Here is a 16,032-nt window from a genome sequence, read left to right as displayed (position 1 = left end):
AATGAACTTCAAATTTTTCACAGTCATGTGCATGATGCCTTACTTATTAAACGAGTTGTCCAGTTTCAGCAAATAAATGTTGATTTTATATTAAAAAAGTTATACAATTTTTCAATATAATTTTTGTATCAATTCATCACAGTTTTCTAGATCTGTACTTGCTGTCAATCATTCTGTTTACTTTGAGTGGATAAGAATCAGACCATGGCCATGTGATGAACACATAGCTGTCTGATGTGCCGTGACCATACTGAGCTATGCACCGTTATGTTCATCACTTGGCCATGGTCTGATGTTTATCCTTTGGAAGTGAGTGGGATGATTGACAGCAGAGATCTATACTATTGTGAGGAATTGATACAGAAAGTATATTGGAAAATTGCATACCTTTGCATTATACAAACCATAACATTTATTTGTTGAAACTGGATAACCCCTTTAAATATATGCAATCTATGTTCTATCTGTATCCTACAATACATGCCTTATGTAATAAGGAACTATTGATAATGATTCATGAGTTCTTACCAAACAATGCGCAGAACATACCACCAAGTATGGGGTCCGGAAGAGAGGCAAATAGAGCAGTAAATTTTCCAATTGTCCCTAAAATGAACATGATCCCAGCACCATACTGTACAACTCTTCTACTGCCAACCTGATAGGAATATATTGTTAAAACAACAACATTAGAATATTATTTCCAGTTATACCTTATAGATAATGTACAGTGTAAATAACCCCTCAACCATTTATAAACAGTACTATAAATGAATACGTATGTGGGCCTCTCCTTGCAACAATGTTTAAGTAAGTGGTTCTTGCCCAAGCAACATAAGCATAAATGTCAGGACCTAACGTTTCCCAGAGGAACATAGCTTACAGTATAGATAGGATCCTTGTGATGGGACAACCCCTTTAAGTTTTTCTGCAACTTGTGCTGCAGTAGCTCTTCAGTGAGTTAGAACCAGATTAGTTCACTCATCACATGTATTAGCGAGCCTTGGCCATCCACGGGCCTGTCACTGGTTCACCAGATGTCCTACCTTGTAATACTTTTTGTTGGTACTAAATGTTGTGACAAACTGAAAAATAACCAGTGCACTAAAATGCAACTTTTATTAATAAATATTAACAGCTAAAATTAACCCTGTGGTGAAAGGGTCTGAAAAGATAGGGCTAATAGGTGATTGTGGCACCCTGGTGCTAGTGCACAGATCCTGAATGCCATGTGCTGTTTTTCCAAACAATATTAGAAACAGACGGGACCCCTAGAAGCTACTCCTGTTCCCTGACTAAGAAAGCTAAGGGATGGCTGCTTCAATTTCCGAAGGGAGACCCACTTCCACAAACACATAGGGCAAAAAACACAACACAAATAGGATAGCGTAAGGCCCCAAACATGAGACACAAACTAAAGCACACTCACACCAGACAAGCTGCAATATTGCTTACTTTGGTGTCACACAAATGGTGTCACGCACATTAAACATATAGCATATACACAAAACAGGCCCTGAACGCCTCCTGACGCGTTTCCCCGGTTCATCAGAGGCATAGCTACGTTAAAGAGGACCTTTCACCATATCCGGGCACATGCAGTTTTATATACTGCCAGAAAGCTGACAGTGCGCTGAATTCAGCGCACTGTCGGCTTTCCCGATCTGTGCCCGGTGTGAAGAGCTTACGTTCCGGTACCGTAGCTCTTCTATGGTCAGAAGGGCGTTTCTGACCATTAGCCAGAGACGTCCTTCTGCCTCGCGGCGCCAATCGCGCTGTGCTGTGGAGCCGGGAGGAACGCCCCCCTCCCTCTGCTCACACATCTTGTCCGTAGATTAGCATTATCAGGAGCGGGAGGGGGCGTTCCTCCCGGCTCCACAGCACAGCGCGATTGGCGCAGAAGGACGTCTCTGGCTAATGGTCAGAAACGCCCTTCTGACTGTAAAGCGCTACGGTACCGGGACCGATAGCGCTTTACACCGGGCACGGATCCGGAAAGCCGACAGTGCGCTGAATTCAGCGCACTGTCAGCTTTCTGGCAGTATATAACACTGCCTGTGCCCAGATATGGTGAAAGGTCCTCTTTAAAGTACAGCAAGGTGGCGTTGTCCCAGTCCTGGACAAACACCACTATCCAAATTAGAGCTCAGTATGATGTGAACAGCGCTCAGTCAGCTGTGATAGTTAGCCGCAAGGCACCGTCGCTCATTCCCCGTAGATATAGGGTGGGAACCACCCCTCAACGCGTCATCAGCAACATCACAGGCGCGCCCCCCAAGGCGTCCCATCCCTTGATGACGCATTCCAGAACGCTCCCAGGGAACGCCCCAATCAGGCATCCCCAACATAAGTATGATGCTAAATATCATCAATGGTAACCTCGGATAGCATATCGCGGACCAGAAATACCACGGGAAATCACAAAACACCAATGACAATATCAGTGATCAAAGGAACTTAAAATGCAGAAGGCGTCTCGCATACATAAACATCCCTCCATAGGAAACTAAAGCAGGGGAAGTAGCACACTAAGAGATGCAGAACACAGTTAACCCCTGCAACGAACTCTTGCAATAGGCATTAAGAGGTAATTTGAGGCATAGATGCAGCACTTAAAGAGACACCCCACTATGGAAAGCTACGTAAATGAGGCCTAAACAGAGGTCTTAATATAAAGAAGTATGCAGATGTCAAATTCAAAGCAGAGGTTATCCCTGCAACTACCAAAACCTCTGTAATCAGATGTCAAGATGGTAAGTGTCAAACTGAGCATGACCACAGTTCACATTCAAACCAGAACACAAAATATAATTGAAAAAGATGTTAAAATCAGCGCTCAGCGGAGCCATATACATTAAGAACGGGATAACGGGGGCGTGGCTTAGGACTTCATGGCATGAGGACGTGCCTCATTGCTGCTCCTGCCCTGCCTGCACAATCCGCCTCTATACCCACTTCCACGGACCTTCAATGGGGAGAAAGCTACCCCCTACCTCTGCACGTCGGGCCCCTGTTCCCTCAGCTGTGGTCAGCCGACCTGGGATCGTGCCCTACCTGGTCCCAGCAGTGACGACCACATGCTCCTCTGCTAAGCGGCAGCCATCTTCCCAGCCTGCACCTGTGCTTCCGGCCGCGGCTTTGTCTCCTGCTCGACGGACTGTAGCTGCTACCGTTGGAGCTCCTCCAGGTCTCTCCGGTGTTACCCCAGCCACCGGGTCGGGTTCAGGCTCTCCTGTCCAGACGTTTCCTGTGAGCCTGCTGCCGGTCTCCTCCCCATCCAAGATGGCGGCGGTGCAGAGGCCCGCCGCTCAGCCTTCCTCCTCCATGCTGCAGGATGCTGGTAAGGATGCTCCTGCTCTTTTGTTGCCCCCCCCCCCCCCCAGTCTTTCAATCTCCTGCAGGACTGTGCTACTTCTCTGCGCCATGGCAGTTTAACTGTGATGCCTGCATGGGAATGAGTGACCCTCCCTCCCATAAGTATATGGACCGATGGTCTAGGGCAGTGATGGCGAACCTATGGCACGCGTGCCAGAGAGGGCACGCAGAGCCCCCTCTGCTGGCACGCGTGCTGTCGCCCTGATCGCTCACTAACGGCGAATCCGATGCAGGATTCCCCGTTAGTGAGCGATCGCTGCCTTCAGCTGGTTGTGCAAATGCGCATCCAGCTGAAAGCTGTCAGTGTAGCTCAGTGTAGGCCACGCGTACTACGCGGCCTACACTGACTACAGAGTGTGACCTCTGAACAAGCGCGGGCGTGATGACGTAAGTCATCAGCGCGCGCAGTGAACAGAAGAGAGAACACCCGGCAGCTCTTCAGGTAACTATATTGTGTTTGTTTGCACTGTCAGGGGAGGGGGGCAACGGTAGACATTTCATGTTGTGTAGGAGGGGGCTACTGTAGACTTTCATGCTGTGTGGGTAGGGGGCTACTGTGGACCATTTTATGCTGTATGGGAGGGGGCTACTGTGGACCTTTCATGTTGTGTGGGAGGGGGCTACTGTAGACTTTCATGCTGTGCGGGTAGGGGGCTATTGTGGACCATTTTATGCTGCTACTGTGGATCTTTCATGCTCTGTGGGAGGGGGCTACTGTGGACCAGTTCATGTTGTGTGGGAGGGGGCTACTCTGGACCATTTCATGCTGTGTGGGAGGGGGCTACTGTGGACCATTTCATGTTGTGTGGGAGGGGGCTATTGTGGACCATTTCATGTTGTGTGGGAGGGGGCTACTGTGGACCAGTTCATGTTGTGTGGGAGGGGGCTACTGTGGACCAGTTCATGTTGTGTGGGAGGGGGCTACTGTAGACTTTCATGCTGTGTGGGTAGGGGGCTACTGTGGACCATTTTATGCTGTATGGGAGGGGGCTACTGTGGACCTTTCATGTTGTGTGGGAGGGGGCTACTGTGGACCAGTTCATGTTGTGTGGGAGGGGGCTACTGTGGACCAGTTCATGTTGTGTGGGAGGGGGCTACTGTAGACTTTCATGCTGTGTGGGTAGGGGGCTACTGTGGACCATTTTATGCTGTATGGGAGGGGGCTACTGTGGACCTTTCATGTTGTGTGGGAGGGGGCTACTGTAGACTTTCATGCTGTGCGGGTAGGGGGCTATTGTGGACCATTTTATGCTGCTACTGTGGATCTTTCATGCTCTGTGGGAGGGGGCTACTGTGGACCAGTTCATGTTGTGTGGGAGGGGGCTACTCTGGACCATTTCATGCTGTGTGGGAGGGGGCTACTGTGGACCATTTCATGTTCTGTGGGAGGGGGCTACTGTGGACCATTTCATGTTGTGTGGGAGGGGGCTATTGTGGACCATTTCATGTTGTGTGGGAGGGGGCTACTGTGGACCAGTTCATGTTGTGTGGGAGGGGGCTACTGTGGACCAGTTCATGTTGTGTGGGAGGGGGCTACTGTGGACTAGTTCATGCTTTGTGGGAGGGGGCTACTGTGGACCAGTTCATGCTGTGTGGGAGGGGGCTACTGTGGACCAGTTCATGCTGTGTGGGAGGGGGCTACTGTGGAGTATACAGGTATAATCCTGTGTGGGGGCCACTGTGGGCCAGATTGTACTGTGTGGGGGGCCACTGAGGGGCAGATTGTACTGTGTGGGGGGGCCACTGAGGGGCAGATTGTACTGTGTGGGGTCCCCTCACTATGTATATCACACAGTATTTGTTTTATAGCAGACGTGAAATTAGTACAGGATGTAATAACATTGCACGGTAACTATAAAACAGATCCTGTGCGATGTAAATAGTGAAAATTAATTGTTTAAAAGTACAGAATGCAGAGACCTTTACCTTTCAGTACAAGATCTGTAAAGCCCCAGTCACATGACTGTAATTTGTGGGTCCGCAATTGTGGACCCACAGAGTTTTAAGGTTAAATTGCCGTGTTGGCACTCCGTGATAATTTATTTGGTTTTGGGTTGCAGTTTAGGCACTCGGTCTCAAAAGGGTTCGCCATCACTGGTCTAGGGCGTTGAATAGGGAGATTTCCCATGGCCAATGGCAGGTCATTTGGTCCTGTGTGGCCAAGTCCTCCACGTGCGTAACCTTCAGAGAGACTCAATACAAATTATTAATGCACTGGTATCTCACCCCTGCCCTTCTGCATTCGCTTAACCCTAACGTTCCACCTTTTTGCTGGCATTGTGGGGCGGGGGTGGGCCTGTGCCATATTTTTTGGGATTGTTTGGGTAACCGCCCCTTTTGGCGGGAGGTGCAGTCTCTTACGGATGCTCTCTTTATTCGAAGGGTTCCATTGGACCTTCTTACCTGCCTGCTCAATCTTCCTCCCCCTCATTTAGGTAGCATGGAGTTTTTAACGGCTTCCCTTAATTACACCTTAGATGCATTTCAAGCAGTATGGTCATCCTGGGACACTTACTGTGTACTGAATGGCCTTTGATCCCCCTTCCCTGTTGTCTTTTCCTTTGGGTTGTGTGTTCCCCTTGTCTTATTTGTTCATTTTTTGATCTGTTATTGCACTGTTCTACTTCACTGTTTTGTAAGTGCCCTTTTTTGTCCTTTTGGGCTTTTGATTTATTTTATGTTCGTTGAAAATCTTTGCAATAAAAATTACAGTTGAAAAAAAAAAAAAAAAGAACGGGATAACTAGTACCACCAGAAGATTAAAGGGATTGATGACACTAAATGAATGAAGCATATGATATTACTTCATTCAGGCCCTTAGGGTGCACGGTGTCCAGTAGAAATGTCCACCGTGCCTCCCTTTGGAGGACTTTCCTATCAAAGTCTCCTCCTCTAACTGGACGAGTAACGATTTCGAACCCTTGAAATGACAGATGTTTAGCCTCCCCCTCATGTTGATCCCAGATTTGTCAGGATACTGCTGTAGATTCCCTTCTAGAAATATTGTTGACGTGCTCTCTAATCCTCCTGCAGAACTCCCTCGTCGTCTTTCCGACGTACTGGATCCCGCAGGAGCAAGTGATGACATGTATAAGTCCTCTGGAACGACAGTTGATAAATTGGCCGATTCTATAGGTTTTCTTTGTGTTTGAACCTATCACTTCTTTGCCTTTTTTGATAAAGCTGCAGGCCCTACATGCACCACATGGAAAGTTACCCTTACAATAAGTTCTGCACAAAAAAATTATTTTTATGTGACAGCTCACTCACGTATCCTGGTCAAGCTACGTATTCTTCTGCTGGGGTTGGTCACATGTAGATGGGAGATGCACGGATATAGCAACCTCTCGGCCCGAGGTAAAATCCACAAAAAGACAAGCGTATCCAGCAGTCAATCCCGTCGTTTAAAACTTAGCTTTTATTTCAAATCTCAGAACATCATATGGTTCATAAAACTTCAAATTTGGTAGGCCATGATGACAGAATGGAAGGGAGCGTCTGGCTGACGCATTTCGGAGCCTTTTTCGGCCCCTTACTCATAGCCTGATGGGCTGTCATCATGGGCTTTTTGGAGATACTTTGACATGGCTGTCTAGGCATCACAATTTCATCCTTTTCATAGTAGCTCAGATCTTTGACTTGTCCATCTGACCACAAAAACCCTTACGATGCTGAAGCCTGAAGCCAACTATCACAGACACTCGTAAATTTTCATCCTTCTCATAGTAACTCAGATCTTTAACTTGTCCATCTGACCACAAAAACCCTTACGATATGCTGAAGCCAACTATCACAGACACTGGTAAATTTTCCACCAGTAAGAAATCCAAATTATGCAGGCAATATGTATAAACATCACAGAGCGTATACCTCTAAAGAGTTACTTTTTTCTAAATAAATATGAAAGTTGGTAACAGTGCCACATATGTGACGACCTAAAAATACGTTAATCTAGCTCAACATGTTTCTCTCAGTCATAAAGTTAATCAGGAGACAGTATTCAGTAAGTAAAAAAAACAAAACAAGTTATCGGCATCACAATATACCTATACCCTAAATCAGAGATGTAAACGTAAACCAACACAAAGAGATACATATATAACACTTAGATCATCAAGATGTATACCACAATGTAAAAAGTAAAGTCAAATATATCATAGCTTGTAAACATATCCTTAAATATCAACAGAATAAGTGTCTAAGTTCAAAGGCAAAATTTTTCCTAGCTGGAAAAGCCAGCTTCAGGAATTTGAAGCTGAAGTTTTTCTGCTTGACCAAATTCTGTGTCCTACTGCACACCTACCAGGAAAATTTGAGCCTCCCATTCACTTCAATGGAAGTTATTAGGCGAAATCCCACTGAAGATCGATCGAGTGTGATTGCTTATTTTTTTCTGCTACCTGGAAAAAGATCAGCATTTGCGTTCTATTGAAACCTTGGAGCCAGGTTTCAGGTGGAATTGGGAGCTGATTCGCCTCAAATTCAACTGCAAATTCCACCATGTGAACATACAGTGGCGTAACTAGGAATGGCGGGGCCCCGTGGCGATCTTTTGACATGGGGCCCCCCGACACCGAAGATCTCGACCGAGTCCCTCCTACGCATTCCTGCGTGCTCTATTATGACCAATAGTGGTCCCTGCACACAGTATTATGTCCCATAGTGTCCCCTGTACACAGTATTATGCCCCATAGTGGCCCCTGCACACAGTATTATGTCCTTTAGTGTCCCCTGCACACAGTATTATGTTCCATAGTGGCCCCTGCACACAGTATTATGTCCCATAGTGTCCCCTGCACACAGTATTATGCCCCATAGTGGCCCCTGCACACAGTATTATGTTCCATAGTGGCCCCTGCACACAGTATTATACCCCATAGTGGCCCCTACAGGACTAAATACTGTCACGTCACCCGCTGACCGCTATTCCAGGACAATTGTGGATAAAAAATCTGGTCATGTGCATGACAATTTAGTAACTCCATGTGCCTCATATTAATAGCAGTTAACCCCATCATGTCCCTCACATTAACCCTTATGTACCTCACATAAGAGTTACTGATATGTGAGAGACATGGAGGTAATAATAAAGTATCTTCATTACTATTACCCCCATATGTCTCATATCAGTAACTCTTATGGTGAGGCACACAGGGGTTAATGTGAGGGACATGATAGGGTTAACTGCTATTAATATGAGGCACATGGAGTTACTAAAACAAAAGTAATCACCCCAAATGCCTGATATTAATAAGTAACCCCAGTATGTACCTGTGTACCTGATATTAATAAGTACTGTAACCCCAGTATGTACCTGTGTACCTGATATTAATAACTATAGTAACCCCAATATGTACCTGTGTACCTGATATTAATAACTATAGTAACCCCAGTATGTACCTGTATATCTGATATTAATAAGTATAGTAACCCCAGTATGTACCTGTGTACCTGATATTAATAAGTATAGTAACCCCAGTATGTACCTGTGTACCTGATAGTAATAAGTATAGTAACCCCAGTATGTACCTGTGTACCTGTGTAGCTTTAGTTTCATTTTCCTTCTTCCTTTCTTCCTCCAGTGCAGGACGGCAGGAGCTCGGCAGGGATAAGCCCCGCCTCCTCCTCTCATTGGTGGGCAGAGGACAGGCAGAGAAAGGGAGGGGGGAGAGAGGGGGAGCGTCCTGAAGCACTGACAGGAGCCAGACCTGCAGCTCCTGTGTGTCAGCCGTTGCTGCAGCTTCGGGGCCCCCTGTTGGTGGAAAGTATTCCACCAACAGGGGGCCCCGATCATTATACTAGGGGGTCCGAAAAGACCTCCGAGAATAATGATAGCAGCGGTAGCAGCTGTCACTGGGCCCCTAATGTCACGGGCCCTGTGGCAGCTGCCTCTGCTGCCTCCGTGGTAGTTACGCCACTGTGAACATATATAGTAAAACTTTTGTGCCAAGCCATAAAGATGAAACATACATGATTATACCACTTATTGTATAAATCAGAGAACATATAGAATATCCCTAAATATCCTCAAGTGAATAGACATCTAATATGTAGAATATCAATGGGCAGCAGGCTCATTAAGATAAATACACAGCCCCAAGATATCGAAATTTAGGAAGGAATTAGCTACTAATCTGTATGTAAAGATGTACATGCATTAAACTACATTACCATTCCAGTATTTTAAGTTACACTTTTATTTTGGTGGTGGTTGTGTTTATTTCAAGGGCAAATTACAGCAAAAGCAGAAATTGGCACGCTGGCTGACCAATATCCTATAAAAAGTGTCAAATACGAACAGGTACGTCAATTTCAGAATCAGCAGGCAAACAAAATAAATAAAAACAAGCAGAAAAGCAATTAAATACATACAATCATGTTCAGGGTCAAACTAGAGAACTTAGGGGGCGTTCACACTACCGTTTATGTCCGACAGGTAGTGTCCGCTCCTAGTGTCCGCTCAAAATCTGTCACGGACATTAGAAGCGGACACTAGCTGTGTCCGTGACACCTGTCATTTATTTAAATGGGCATCGGGTGCGTTCTTTTGCACTCCGTGCCTTTCCTTAACTGTCTGTTTGTAAAGATGTCTGACTTTTCATGTGGACAGAAAAACCGACATGTAGGGTTTTTCTGTCCACATGAAAAGTCGGACATCTTTACATGCGGACAGTGAAGGAAGGGTACGGAGTGCAAAAGAACGCACCCGATCGCCATTTAAATAAATGACAGGTGTCACGGACACAGCTAGTGTCCGCTCCTAATGTCCGTGTGAGATTTTGAGCGGACACTAGGAGCGGACACTACCTGTCGGACACAGAGGGTAGTGTGAACGGTCCCTAAATTAGCAAGCAAACTGGAAAGCTGGAGAAAGTTGCTTCTTCCTAAAAAGAACACAAACACGGCAGCATGGCTTAAGTTTGTAAAGTTGCATCTGAAGAAACAACAAAACTTCTGGAACAATGTTTTTTTTTTTGAATAATTGATAATAATCAATGCCAAAGTGGAAGTATTTGGTCTTAATGCACGGCAGCAATTTTAACAAAAACCAAACACACCATATTTTAACATAAACATCGGTGTTGGAGGGGGCGAAAATTTGGGCTTGTTTTGTGGCCACTGGTTCTGGGTATCTGGGCAGTCAATGAGTGGACCATGAACTCCTCTGTAAACCAAAGTGTTGTAGAGTCAAATGTGAAGCCATCCAACTCACTAACACATCAGCAAAACTACAAGAGAATCAAGGTTTTGCAATGGTCCAATTGAAATGCTGTGACAGGACCTGCTGCAGATTTGGGGGTGCATCTCCGGCAGATTCTGTTCAGATTCTGCCTCAAATTGAAAACTTGGCCAGACTAAAAGTTCGGGCATCCAGTTATCAAATAAGGTTCAATGTGGATAAATATAGTTATTAGGGATCAGCGAATCGATTCTGCAGAAGTAGAATTCTATCCAAATTTCAGGAAATCTTCGATTCATCTAGAATCTGGATTTCCTCATGCTTCGAATCACATTTTTTAATGAAATGGCCGCTACACAAGGAGCAGGGAACTCTGGGACCGTAGGATCACCCATAATGCCAATCGTGCAACTAATCAGCAGCCAGCCGCCCTAGTTATCTCACAGCCCTTTAGGCACACACAAACCTTTACAGCCACATAACGTATTTTCCCCCTGATGAACCCACATAGTGGCGAAACGCGCGTCGGGGCACGTTACTCACATGGAGGCCCTATCATAGGTAATGAAAAATTCTTAACACCATGTTAACCCTGTTTTTGTATGTGCATTCTATCTGAGATATTGAAACTGATATAACTTTGATTTATATTGCATCATGTTTATTATATACAAATAACTAGAGTGACATCTACAGGCTTTCATAGAACACTACAGCATAACCTCCATGTGTTGTATGGTTTGTACTATCCCCTATATTACTTTCTTATATATTTTTAAGCTTGTTAAATTTAATAAAGTTTAATATTTTTGATACATATTTGTGTGGCAGTTCTTTTTTTTAAGTACAGTTTTGTATTTATGTAGTTCTGCTAGTCTTTGCCCTAAACGTTGTGTTTGTATAAGCTTAAACACTTGTAGACAGAAGAGGTTCCAGGTGAGAGTGGCAGCGGTTCTACCTGCAAACACCGTTGGGCTGTGGAGTACAATGGAGCAATGCAGCAATTTTGGCAGTTCATAGACATCTTAAACCAAAATGTTAGCTGCTCCATTAACTTTCTTCATCTTACTATCAATATAGGGAGTGATGGTGATATTACTACATCTGTATACCGCAAGGAAACGGTGACTAATGGCCTCCTTCTCTGGGATAGCCATCATCCCCTAGCACTACGCAAGGGTATTTCCAAAGGTCAATTTCTCATAATGAGAAGGAATTGTTCACCCTACACTGGTTATCAGATGAACTGGGCTACCCCAGAAAATTATTGTTAGAGGCACGTAATTCCGCTGCTGCTCAGGATCGTTTGGTACTTCTTAACACACGCAAGAAAGAACCTGAGAGGACAAGGTAAAGCACCATGGAATTAATGGCGCTATATAAATAACCAATAATAATAATAACAAGGGGTCCGTAACAGGGAATTCGCACTCTCAGGTCCCGTCGGGCCATATGCCTGACGGAACCTGACAGCTCAGATTCCCTTGTCCTTATATGATATCTATTAGTTTAAAAAAATTGAATTCTAATGATAGAATCCCTTTAAGGCCATTTCTCACTAACTTTACACATGATAGAATGAATGTGTTGAGACATTTAGATGATGCTAGCTTCCCGGAGGGAACCTTTATCTCAACATTGGATGTGGAGGCACTCTACAGCTCCATACCCTATGACAATGGGTGTGGAGCTGTAGGCTGCTTTTTAAACACGTTTCACATTTCAGCCCATAATCAATTTGTCATTGACCTTCTCCATTTTGTTCTGTCACATATACTTTCTCTTTGGCAGCCGAAGCGGCTTTTTGTTCCTTCAAAGGGTCTGGACCACTATAGAGAGCCTGGCCGTACCAACTTTTGCCAACTTATATTTGGGCTTGGAGGGAGAAGCAGCTGGTCTTTATAGAAGAGATGGCGATATGGACATCTATGATACCAATGGGGCTTAGGTATACTGATGATATACTATTCTTCTGGACTGGGACTGTGCAGCAATTTTGGCAGTTCATAGACATCTTAAACCAAAATGTTAGCTGCTCCATTAACTTTCTTCATCTTACTATCAATATAGGGAGTGATGGTGATATTACTACATCTGTATACCGCAAGGAAACGGTGACTAATGGCCTCCTTCTATGGGATAGCCATCATCCCCTAGCACTACGCAAGGGTATTCCCAAAGGTCAATTTCTCATAATGAGAAGGAATTGTTCACCCTACACTGGTTATCAGATGAACTGGGCTACCCCAGAAAATTATTGTTAGAGGCACGTAATTCCGCTGCTGCTCAGGATCATTTGGTACTTCTTAACACACGCAAGAAAGAACCTGAGAAAAAGTAATTATCAGCACGTATGATGATAAGACCTGGCAAGCTAGGTCTATTTTGAGATTCTATTGGGGGATTTTGAATTTAGACCCTGATATCCGCGCCTTGATTACAAACGAACCCGCTGTGACTTATCGTAGAAGTCACAACTTCTGAGACCAATTAGTTCATAGCCATTTATAATCAGGATCAAGTGATCATAATGGCTGAACCAAGAATCTTTAAATGGCACCTTCAAATGTGGGAACTGTAAGGCATGTCAATACATCAAACAGGGTCAGTCATTCTCCAGCACTGTAACAGGCCAGCAATTTTCATTAGAGCATTGATAAATTGGCAATGATTGCTTCTCAGACCGGTCCTCTGTTATAAATGGTGTACCGTTCTCAGTGCTGGGTTTGTTGTTATTTAACTTATTTATTAATGATATAGAAGATGGGATTAATAATAATGTTTCTATTTTTGTAGATGACACCAAGCTATGTAGCACAGTACAGTCTATATAGGATGTATGTAGGTTACAAGCAGACTTGGGACAGACTGAGTGTTTGGGCATGCATATGGCAAATGAGTATCAATGTGGATAAATGTTAAGTTATGCATCTGGGTAAAAATAATCCACATGCTAGCAAGCTTTGAAGAATTCTCTAGTTGATAGAACAGATCTCACCCCAGTTTCAACAAAATGTGGACAATGTGGCTGGAACTATAGCGGTGAATGCTAACTGGTTCTCTCCCAGAGCCTTAAAAAAGGTTTAATCTCAAGAGCCAACAAGGCTTCTTCTTTGTAAGGACTGTGAATCTGTGGAATAGCCTACCCCAGGAGCTGATCACAGCAGTCACAGATGTCTTTTAAGCGCAAAATAGCATTGATTATGGAAATGTATAGAATGTCATGATCTTTCCAATTCCTTGGTTGAACTTGATGGACAAATGTTTTTTTTTTTCAACTATACTGACTATATAACTACTGTATGTAAAATGACCATCACCAAACTTCTGCCTTAAATAACAACTAATGTGCCCTCAGAATCAATAAATACATCAATTACATGGGTATCAATTTTATACTGAATACAAAATCAATACCCCCTCAAGAATATAGAGAGAACTGAATGCTATACCTAATCAAGCTCAATCTTTATCACTGAGTCATAAGTTAAATTGTACTTGGAGTGTTGAAGGAAACGCTTACACACGCTTACTTCCAGCCACAAAACAGGAACAATATTGTCTCACCGGACTCAGGGTTACAGGACAGACCCACATATCTCCTTTCACCTCATGGAACTGCACTGGAATGCAGGAGCCGCAGCCTTTTTCTGGCCCAATAATGAGCCAAGGATCTACACCTGGGCTAAGGCCTACTCCAGATCCACCCTGGACCACACAAATGTTAGGAACTTGGGGCTGACATATCTGGACTCAGTACTCTGCCCGTCAGATGGCAGCGCGGAGAAGACTTCTAAAGGCTATTCCTACGTGTTAGAGAGAAAAAATTGGATTCAAATGATTGAATCCCTTTAACCCCTTAGAGACACAGCCCAAAAGTGACTTAAGGACCAGGCCTCTTTTTTCAAATCTGACATGTGTCACTTTAAATGGCGATAACTTTGAGACGCTTTAACTTACACAAGTGATTCTGAGATTGTTTTTTCGTAACACATTGTACTTCATGTCAGTAGTAAATTTTCGTCGATATGTTTTGTCTTTAATTATGAAAAAATAGGAAATTTGGTGAAAATTTTGAAAAAAATGCAGTTTTCAAACTTTGAAATTGCAAGCCTTTCAAATAGAAAGTCATACTACCTGAATTTTTTCATAAATATAATTAACCATGTCTCTGATTTATGTAGCAATCACATTTTAATCACCCTTTCATTTTTTTCAGATATTATAAGGCTTACAAGTCAAGCAGTAATTTTCCAAATTTTCAAGAAAATTTCCAAAACACATTTTTCAAGGGACCAGTTCAGTTCTGAAGGGAACTTGAAAGGCCTCTCTAATAAAACCCCCCAAAAGTCACCCCATTCTAAAAACTGCACTCCTGAAAGAATCTAAAACAGCAGTTAGAAAGTTTCTTAACCCTTTCAGCATTTCACAACAATTAAAACAAAATGGAGGTCAAATTTACATTTTTCAATTTCTGTCACTAATATATTCATTTAGCCCTAGAATTTACACATTTACTAAGGGTTAAAGGAGAAACTGCACCCCACATTTTGTTACACAATTTCTCCCGAACACGACAATACCCCATATGTGCTGATACCCTAATGTACGGGCACACGGTCGCTCTCAGAACAGATGGAGCACTAATTGGATTTTGTAGGCCAGATTTTGCTAGAATATTTTTCAGGCGCCATGCCCCGATTGCAAAGCCCCCAAGGTGCCAAAACAGTGGAAAACCCCAAAATGTCACCCCATTTTGGAAACTAGACCCCTCAAGGAATTTATCAAGGGGTATAGTGAGCACTTGGACCCTACAGGTGTTTCAAAGATTTTTTTACCATTGAGATGTGAAAATGAAAAATTACTTTTTTTTATAATAAAATGTCACTGTAGCCCCAAATTTTTCATCTTCACAAAGGGTTAAAGGAGAAACTGCACCCCACATTTTGTTACACAATTTCTCCTGAACACGACAATACCCCATATGTGCTGGTACCCTAATGTACGGACACACGGTCGCTCTCAGAACGGATAGAGCGCTAATTGGATTTTGTAGGCCAGATTTTACTAGAATACTTTTCAGGCACCATGTCCCTTTTGCAGAGCCCCCAATGTGCCAAAACAGTGTAAACCCCCAAAATGTCACCCCATTTTGGAAACTATACCCCTCAAGGAATTTACCAAGGGGTTTAGTGAGCCCTTTGACCCTACAGGAGTGTAACAGAATTGGCCCAACAAAAGGAAAAGTGACATTTTTTGCTATAAAATGTAGCTTTAACCCCAAATTATGCATTTCCACAAGGGGTTAAAAAAGAAAATGCACCCCACAAATTGTCAAGCACTTTGCCCCAACTACAGAAATGCCCCATATGTGAATGTAAAGTGATGTATGGGCACACTGTAAAGTCCAGAGCTGAAGGATCGCTATTGGGATTTTGGAGGGCAAATTTAGCTGAAATCTGTTTCAGGCACCATGT

General features: G+C 43.8%; 1 protein-coding gene across 1 annotated transcript in view; it reads right to left on the bottom strand.

The window, feature by feature from the left end:
- The window catches only part of SLC23A1 (solute carrier family 23 member 1), a 171,555-nt gene that overhangs the window by 93,339 nt on the left and 62,184 nt on the right, over positions 1-16,032 (bottom strand). Inside the window, exon 11 of the mRNA XM_075274875.1 lies at positions 529-658. Within this exon, the coding sequence (XP_075130976.1) occupies positions 529-658 (130 nt within the window). The remainder of the gene's footprint in view (positions 1-528; positions 659-16,032) is intronic.

Source organism: Leptodactylus fuscus, chromosome 5 (assembly GCF_031893055.1).
Source record: "Leptodactylus fuscus isolate aLepFus1 chromosome 5, aLepFus1.hap2, whole genome shotgun sequence".
Lineage (NCBI taxonomy): Eukaryota > Metazoa > Chordata > Amphibia > Anura > Leptodactylidae > Leptodactylus > Leptodactylus fuscus.
The sequence above is the reverse complement of the archived record's forward strand: the minus strand, read 5'-3'. Positions and strand labels throughout refer to the sequence as shown.